This window comes from Erinaceus europaeus, chromosome 21, assembly GCF_950295315.1.
Source record: "Erinaceus europaeus chromosome 21, mEriEur2.1, whole genome shotgun sequence".
Taxonomy (NCBI): Eukaryota; Metazoa; Chordata; class Mammalia; order Eulipotyphla; family Erinaceidae; genus Erinaceus; species Erinaceus europaeus.
The window spans coordinates 17449395-17459418 of NC_080182.1; the positions used below are offsets into that span (position 1 = coordinate 17449395).

At 36.0% G+C, this 10024-nt stretch overlaps 1 protein-coding gene across 1 annotated transcript in view; it reads right to left on the reverse strand.

Moving 5' to 3' along the window:
* AZI2 (5-azacytidine induced 2) overlaps positions 1-10024 on the reverse strand; it is a 28171-nt gene that overhangs the window by 10188 nt on the left and 7959 nt on the right. The window contains 4 exon segments of the mRNA XM_060180466.1: positions 3247-3305; positions 7236-7384; positions 8853-8952; positions 9358-9499. Of these exon segments, the coding sequence (XP_060036449.1) occupies positions 3247-3305; positions 7236-7384; positions 8853-8952; positions 9358-9499 (450 nt within the window).

The following is a 10024-nucleotide window of genomic DNA, read 5'->3' on the forward strand; positions in this document are numbered from 1 at the left end:
ATGGAAAAATCACCCAACTGAAAAGGGAGATAGTTAACATAAAAGAGACAAGCAGGAAACAAAACATCAAAGGGCAGTAGTGTCCCAAATATCAATAAAAATTACACTAAATGTGAATGGATTAAACTCATCAACCAAAGTCACATAGTAGATAGGTGCACTGGAGCACATAACTCATCTATATTATGTTTACAAGAAATAACAGCTCAAAAGACTGTTCCAAACAAGTAACAAAATGATGGAGGTAGAGACAACTATACTAATGTCAGACAAACTTTCAGCAAAACAAAAAACAGTAGGAGGAGACAAAGACAGACACTACTATATAACCATCAAGAGATCAGTCCAACATCAAATGAAAACTCCACAAGGATATACACGCAACTTCCAAACTGGGAGAAGATATTTGCACAATGCACATCTGACAAGTGGTTGATCTCAAATATCTATAGAGAACTCATACAGGTCTATAATTCAATAAAAAGGTGGGCAAAAGATAAGCAAACAGTTCTCTAAAGGAGAGATAACACAGCCCACAGACATACATGGAAACACTCTACTTCATTCAGGATCAAAGAAATACAAATTAAAACTACACTGAGATTCCACCTCACACCTGTTGAGAATGGCTTTCATCAACAAAATAGGAAACAAGTGTGGGAGAGGGTGTGGAGAAAGAGGAACTCTATTATCACTGTTCGTAAGAGTGCATACTGGTGCAGCTGTTACGGAGAACAATATGGAGAATCCTTAAGCAAATACAAATGGAAATATGATCTAGCAATACCACTCCTAGGCATTTACTCAAAAGACACGAAAACACTAATTTGAAAGGACAATATGCATCCCTATATTTACAGGTACATTAATCACAATAGTAAAAAAAAAAAAAAAAAAAAGGTATGTGTCCACTGAGATAAAATGTATGGAACTGGAGGTGATTATGGTTTGGATATTCTCATTAATGTGGTTGTTTAGCTTTATGTGAATTAAAGCTACAGGAAAAAAAAAAGTAAAAGGGTGAGGAAGATAGTGTAGTGGTTATGCAAAAAAGACTCTCATGCATGAGGCTCCTAGGTCACAAATTCAATCCCAAGCACTACCATAAGACATGAGTTGAGCTGTCCTCTGGTAAATAATTATTCATTTACCAAAGAGAAACCAATTAATCAGTTCTACAATCCATACTGCTTATAGGAGATAAATGCAAACCAACGCAAGTGTTCCTTAGTTCTAGGGAGCCGCTGGGACATACTTTTAATTACAGTTTTCTAGCATACAGTAATCTTTTTGACTGAACTTAAGGCAATTATATCTAAGAACTATTCTTCTCAGCTGATATTATGAATAAATCTTAAGCATTCAAGAATTAAAGACTTCTCTTTGAAACTTAATTATATAGCTCTACATCTGCAAAAACTGAACTCATCTCATTAGGCCTTCATTTTCCTTCAAGTCCTAACAGATTTTTGCCATCTTGGTAGTTATATGATACCTTGAACAGAATTTTGAGGGGGAGGTTGTGGTGGAAGTGTAGCCTTTTGATTCTCAGTAGAAGCAATTGAAATTATATAAAATCTATGAAAGGAAGTAGAAGACCTCTATATTTCACTTTCACTTGACTTATCTTGGTTATATCTTCATCATTTAACATATTTTTAATTTTCTAAAATTATCTTTATTTATTGGGTAGAGATAATCAGAAATCAAGAGAGAAGTAGATAGAGAGGTAGAGCGGTAGGAAGACACCTGCAAAGCTTCACCACTTGCAAAGCTTTCCCCCCTGCAGGTGGGGACCAGGGCCTTGAACCTGGGTTGTAATGTCCACTCAACCAGGTGTTCCACCACCTGGCCCTTTAATCATTTAATATCTGAAGTACTTATTACATTAACTTTCTCCCAGATTCTTTTTTTTTTTTCAATTTTTTAAATATTTATTTTCCTTTTTGTTGCCCTTGTTTTTTATTGTTGTAGTTGTTGTTATTGTTGATGTCATCATTGTTGGATAGGACAGAGAGAAATGGAGAGAGGATGGGAAGACGGGGGAGAGAAAGACAGACACCTGCAGACTTGCTTCACTGCCTGTGAAGCAACTCCCCTGCAAGTGGGGAGCCAGGGGCTCAAACTGGGATCCTTATGCCGATCCTTGCGCTTAGCGCCCCCACTGGGCTACCGCTCGACTCCCTCTCCCAGATTCTTAATGATCTGAATATGTATTGTAAAATGGTAAGTATAATTAAATAGGGAGAAAACTAGGAGAAAATATAACTTTGACAAAGAAAGCTTTGAGTGGTCTGGGAGGTGGCGCAGTACATAAATCATTGGACTCTCAAGCATGAGGCCCTGAGTTCAGTCCCCGGCAGCACATGTACAAGAGTGATATCTGATTCTTTCTCTCTCCTCCTGTCTTTCTTATGAATAACGAGGTAAAAAAAAAAAAAAAAGAAAGAAAGAAAGCTTTGAGAATTCATATGGCTACTACATGAGAACTTTTTTTTAAGGGGTAGAGAAAACTTTGCTATAAATGTAGATGAAAGTTGAAGGCTTACTGAATACTATTCAAATGGCAGGGCCAAGTGTGTTCAAGACTGGCCCACAAAATCTAGTATTTACTTCTGATCCTCTATGTTTCCTCAAGTTTATAACTTCTTTCAATTAGATTGATAAGAATAATTAAGACTATTCATATTGTTTACTTGAGCAAAGCAGCAATTTTCATACAAAGTGTTCACGGAGAAAGAGGATGCTTACCAGTAGAAGCCGAAATTATATAGTATGTTCCATGATACATATTTGGAGGAAAAAAGTTTAAGTATTTACATGAACTCTGACAGCAACTTTCATTCTTACTGCATGAGACTTGTTCTCCTTTCATGTTATACCAAAGACTAGTAAAGCTTTCATAAGTGTGTTAACACAAAAGAATGTTATTGTATATGAGAATGTGTAATTCAGCATGCATACAATAGGGATATTATTACAGAGTCTATCTGTGCTTCTTGTTTCTTAGAAATCTATTTAAAATTTAACATTGAATGTTTAATAATTCTGTTTAAAGCATCAAAATACACATACTTCTGCACCCCAAATTTAAGCTTAATGATAAGAAGCAGTTACAGTTTTTTAATATACTGTGATTAGGGATTTACATGTACTATCCAAAGAGTACCTACTTCCTCTGGGTGCATATACAAAAAAGGCTTATGGGAGGTGCATTTCTTTTTGATGGCTGAAGAATATTCATACCTTGAAATGCTTAATTTTTGGAGATCTCTGCTCCTCAGACTGTCCTCCTGAGATGGATCCTGCCATTTGATTAGAAAAGAAAAAAGTAAAACGTTAATATCTTATTACACACGATCATAGATATTTTTGTTTGCATAGGAAATGAAGGAATCAGATCAGGTATATTTTAGTTTACCAACATCATTAAAATATTTTAATTAATACATACATAAACAATATATACACTGGTATCCTTCCTCACTGTTTTACAATTATGTTTTAAAAATCTCAGTATATGTAGGAAAGTAAGTTTCAAATTACTAACATCAGAAATTCCTAAGTTCAGTAATAAGCACAAAGGTCTCTAATATTCTAAAACCTATTTATTTTTCTTTTTTTAAAATTGTTTTGTATTATCTTTATTTACTGTATAGAGACAGCCAGAAATCGAGAGAGAAGGGGGTGATAGAGAGGAAGAGAGACAGAGACACCTGCAACATTGCTTCACCACCCATGAAATGAAGCTTTCCCCTGGCAGGTAGGGACAAGGAGCTTAAATCTGGGTCCTTGCGCATTGTAGCATGCGCTCAACCATGTTCGCCACCATCTGGCCTCTCTTAAGATCTATTTCTGGTTGATCATCGATTTGCCATGTTCTGAAGGGAGAAATGTAGCCGTTTTCTGATCATATGGAGTGGGAGTTTCACACAAATGGCTAAGAAATACTGGGAAGCATTGTTCCAAATTAAACAGGTTTCCATAGTATGAAACAAGACTCTTTTACTATATTATATAAGACACTATGAGTCTCCAATGTGGTTATTATTAGGTACCTTATACATCTACATTCATTCCACTTTACGCCTCTAATTTCTTTAGATTCCTCCCTTTTGCCACCAGGGTTATGAATGGGCCTTGGTGTCTGCACAACTACACCATTCCTAGCATACACACCATCCCCCCCCCCTTTTTTTTGTGCTAATAGAGGTTAAGAGGCAGTGCGATAAAAAGAGAAGAGATGCCTGTAGTAATGCCTCACAGTTTATGAGGTAGGGGCTGAAGGCTTGAGCTCAGATCCTAATGTATAGTAAATAGTGTTTTCTGTAAGATGAGCAACCACCCGGTCCCCACTCCTCTAGTTTCTTACAACTTCTTGGACTGTTTTTCTCATTTTTTCTTACACAGAAGTGTCTGGAACATTTGAGGATTATAGACCTAAATAAATTGTACATGGCATAATTGATACTAGAACCCGTGGATTATTTATGTCAAATACGGATCAACTTAGCTTACTAAGTAAGATTTCATAATTCAGATGGTGTTATAAAATATGTTTCACAGAAAGTACCATCTTTAAAAAAAAACAACTATGAGACTTTCTCATGCAGATTCTAATTATAGCATATGAACTTGCAAAAAGAAGTGTTCAAATTGTCTCTCAGAGTTTGAGAATTATGGTGGCTACGGGGAGAGAGGGCACAGTACTTTGGTGGTAGGTAAATGCAGTGTGAAACTATTCCCTTGTAGTCTTATAATTTTGTAAAAATTAAATCAATAAAAGATTTTAAAAAGAAAGTACCATATTTATAAAATTATAGATTATAGCTATGGTAGATATAAGTGTTTGTTTTTTTTTTCCCATTTCTTTCATCACCAGGGCTTCACCACTCCAGGTTGACTTTTTCAGATACAGCAGGGTAGAGGGAGAGAGAAGACATTGTTAGGACAGCAGCAAAGTATCTTTTAATGTGGAGAGGGTGAGGGCTGGGCTCAAACCTGGTTCACACACATGGCAGAGCAAATATACTATCCAGGTGAGCTCTATTACTGGCTCCATAAGCAAAATTACTAATATGAACACAAATTTGTCTCCTTGCCCTGCTGATTCTCATATCCAAGTAGACTAATCAGTGATACCTCTCAACATGATTTGTAAGTACTCATTTCAGAAATCAAGATTCCACTTTAAGGTGCTTGAGAAATTGATACCAGACCTTTTCACATTCCTGGCTCATTTTCTTTTCTATTCTGGACAGTTTTTGTTTGTTTATTTACTTCCTACCTTCTCCATCCACCAAATTCCTGTGAATTCGGGGATCACACGTTAAATGCCTCCTTGTATTTTCCTTGAAACTCTTCAAGCTTTTCAGCAGATACAATCTGCTCAGTAGAAGTTTCTTATCTCTGTGTCTACTTCTTTGATTTATTACACATGAATTAAATTACTGATAAAAGTATACTTTTCCCCTAGCACCATCTAGTGGAAAAGAGTAACTTTCCTATAGAAAGGCTACACCTCAAGTTGTGCATGTGGGCACCGACATACACCCGCTAAAACATGCTTGCCTGGACTACCCTTACCTGGAAAGAGAGACAACTGCCACACCTGTGTGAGAAACTATATGCTTTAAGTGTGCTAACTTCATTTTCATGAAAAAATAGATATTTAATATCCGTAGAAAATCTGTCCAGAACAGTTAATGACTTTCCTAATTATAATCACAACTGTAACCTAAGTTTTCATAATTCCATGGTGCTACCTCTTACTCAACAAAAGCAATATCTATCATGTATAAATTCTATCAAATTATTTCAAATAGTGTATATACACTGACAGTTATAACTCAGAGTTCCAAGGTATAAATCTTTTCTAACAAGCACATCTTTTTTTAAAAGGCCTCTTGAATTATGACAATAGGCCTGGTAGAGTAAGAAGCTAGTGGTATGTGGCTACATGTTAAATAGGAAAAATAAAACATTCTGTCTCTACAAAATGTTGTATAATTTTTGCAGTATTTCCCTATTATCAAGCCAAGGGCTCCAAAACAAGTTTTCTTTTTCAGTTCAGAGGAATCTACTTGCTCTAATACATGTAGTGGCTGGCTCATTCTTTACCAGTAGTCATGTCTGATAATGACTGGTTTATAGAAAAGTAGAAATACCAGCTCCACCTAAGGGCACTAGAGATTCAGGAACAGAATCTCAAGTCAGGATGTGTGGGACAAAGTTCCTCTTTCAGTTAGCAGTATCCCCTATGTGGGATATCCCACAGGTGGCACAGCCCTGTGTTAGGGCCTTGTGCATACTTGATTTCTCCTGGGCTGATTTTTTTCCCATTGTTTTTATTTCAGACACAGGGTAAGATCACAATATCAGTGCTTTCCCTAATGCTATGGTACTCCATATAGAGCCACACCTATTGGTTAAGCTATCTTTTCTGCCAGTTAAAGCTTAAATTTTTTTTTTTTTTTTTTTTTTTTTTTTTGCCTCCAGGAGCTGGAGCTTGGTGCCTGCGCAACGAATCTACTACTCCTGGAGGCCATTTTTTCTGCATTTTGTTGCCCTTGTTGTTATTGTTGCCACTGATGTTGGATAGGACAGAGAGAAATGGAGAGAGATGGGGAAACAGAGAGGGAGAGAAAGACACCTGCAGACCTGCTTCACCGCTTGTGAAGCAACTCCCCTGTAGGTGGGGAGCTGGGGGCTTGAACTGGGGTCCTTATGCTGGTCCTTGCACTTTGTACCAAGTGCACTTAACCCACTGTATTACCACCCAACCCCGTAAAATTAACTTTTATAAAGAGCATAATGGGGCCAATTGGTGGTGCATCTGGTTGAGCATACATGTTACAGCCCAGAAGGACCCAGGTGTTCAAGCCTCTACTCCCCCTCCATACCTGTAGGGGGAAAGCTTTATGAGTGGTGATGCTGGTCTGCAGGTGTCTTTCTCCCTATCTCCTCCTCCTCTCTTAATTTCTGTCCCTCTCCAAAAATAAGTTGTTTGTTTTTTTTTTTAAAAAAGAACATAACTATATGATTCTGGAATTATGCTACTAAAATACATAGTACATCAACTATTAGTAAAATGATTATAATGGAGGATGAATTTTTCAGAGAAGCTATGCGGTTATAATTTATGGTAACTACAATTTAGTACTTAGCTATAAAACCTACATATTATAATGCACATAGCACTACATTTCTCAGTTTAATAATTCTGTAGTAAGTACCATTTGTTTGGCTTTTTGGAGCTCTATTCTGAGATTACTACATTCTTTCTTCATCAGTTCCAGTTCTTGTTCCAAACCATGGATCTTCAGATCACCGCTTAATTTTTCCACTTCCCAATTTGATGAAGGCGGATTTAAACTTCTTATCACTACAAGAAGGATGAACATTAAGACTGTTATTTCTACCTCTCACATAGGTTACAATTTTAAAAATGCTATGCTGACAAAGCATAGATAATAGAAAACAAAACTGAGAAGTTGTGACTAATAGTTTTTGTTGTTTTTTTTTTTAATCAACAGCTTTCAAAGAACTATTCTGAAAATAAGTCTAGCAACCTCATTTTATTGATAGTAGTCTCCATACTTCTGGCTTTGTCTAGGTTAAAGTGCGTAACTATTAGTCTGAAATTTGAAAAGATACAATATTGATCAAGCATATGCTAAAATAATACACAGATTAATAATATATTTTTACAAGTAATAGTTAAGACAGTGATAAAAATTACATGAAGTAAATAAAGTGAAGCTCACTCAGCTAATCATTCCATTTGACTCTTTCAGAGAATACACAGGTCATTAGGCCTATAATATGATGTCAAAACAATTTGATTTATAAACAATACATTGTGGAAATTAAACACAACTGGATATATTTTTTTTAATGTTCCACTAGGACTCATAAAGGTATGATATCACTAGTCCTGGCCTACCCTTTTTCATTCTTATTTATTTATTATTGAATAATAACAGAGAAATTGAGAAGAGAAGGGGAGATAAAAGGAAGACAGACACCTGCTGTAGCCCTGCTTTACCACTGTGAAGCTTTTCCTCTGCAGGTGGGGACCAGGGGCTTGAACCTGGATCCTTGTGCACTGTAATGTGAGCGCTTAACCAGGTGCGCCACCACCTGGCCCCCTACCCTTTTCATTCTTTTTTTTTTTAGATAGGGAACGAGAGACACCACCAAGCCATTCTACCATCCATGGAGCATCCATGGAGCACCGCAATGCTTTCACATGATGGAATTTTGTGCATGGTAAGCTATCTCCTGACTCTATGGACATTTATTTCCTTAATCTCTATCAAGGAAAATAAAAACTCATAAAAGTTTCACCTATCAAGAGATCTCTCATGTTTACTCCAGCTTGTCTTATCAGAATTTTCAAGGTAACTAGCTAGTATACATCTCCTCAGATATATTTTTTCACACCAGCTTCTCACCCACACATTTTAATAATCTTCATAAATTAAACATGTAACTATTCCATGACAGTGTATTTAATAGTGGGCTAAAAAGTTCAGTATAGAACGTACTGGAATTCAATGACATACCACTGGGCAAATATTTTGACAAGGATAGAGTTCTACTCCTTCTTCATCTACTTTATTTACAAAATGGCCAGAAACAAAAGCCCTCAAGTTTTATCTAGGAAAAGTGAAATTTATATCCCCCCCAAAATTAAGAGAAGTTGGAATTCTATAAAACCAGAACAATTAGTATAAGCTTAGAAATTAAAAAATAAATCCTTAACATATACATAAGGACTGGTTATGAATATAACACATGAATGGAAAAATACATTAGCTCTATTAGAATACTTGTAACAAGTGTCATACCCTGCTGAGTTTCCACCTCTGTCCTTAGCTGGAGGAGTTCTACTTCTTTAGATTGTAGCTGTTCATTCAATACTTTCAAAGATTCAGAGTTGTCTTTATTCTAGTTAAGTAGGGAAAATACCATATTACATTCAATAAGGTACATAGATTGGTATTATATTATTAATGTTCAGGTAGATTTTGAAAAAACTCACTATAGTTTTTAAAAACTAGGTAGAAAAAGTTTGTCACTAAGCATTTTTCTTTCACTACCACATATTCACTGGCTTTTAAAAAATATAATGACAAAGTCTACCATATATTCTTTTCAAAATAAGTAAGTAGTATAGGTATGCTTATGCTCTAAATACTAAGTAGTTCTCTGTACAGAAGCAAATTACAAATATTATTATTCCAAATTTCTATATATTTAGTGAGCATGTACTTTATATATGTTTATTTTTCACTTAAAACTACTTTAAAGAGAAAATTCACTTGCAATATATATTCCTTTAAACCAACTTACCATCTTGTCCAACTTACTCTTCAAATTATCTCTATCAATGCAAACCTCCCTATATGCATGATAGGCCTTATTGACTTGCTCTCTTCCTACAGGACTTGTTTCTTCATCGGATCGAGCTCCTGTAAGCTAATGGTATAAAATTAGAGGAAAAAATTTAAGAGGGTCTTTTATTTATAAGACAACAAGTCTTATAACACATTTCCTTAGGTGTAGGCTTTATTTTAAAAGTCTTCTTTTAACAACAAGGGCAACAAAAGGGAATAAATAAATAAAATAAATATTTTTTTTAAAAAAGTCTTCTTTTATGCTTTTAATCAGCAGTTTCTTTCTTTCTTTCTTTTCCCTTTTGTTGCCCTTGCTGTTTTATTGTTGTGGTTATTGATGTCGTCGTCGTCGTCGGACAGGACAGAGAGAAATGGAGAGAGGAGGGGAAGACAGAGGGGGAAAGACAGACACCTGCAGACCTGCTTCACCGCCTGTGAAGCGACTCCCCTGCAGGTGGGGAGCCGGGGGCTCGGACCCGGATCGTTACACTTTTATTGTTTTATGGTTTACAGTTGACAGTAAAATACAATAGTTTGTACATGCATAACATTTCCCAGTTTTCCACATAACAATTCAACCCCCACTAGGTCCTCCTCTGCCATCATGTTCCAGGACCTGAACC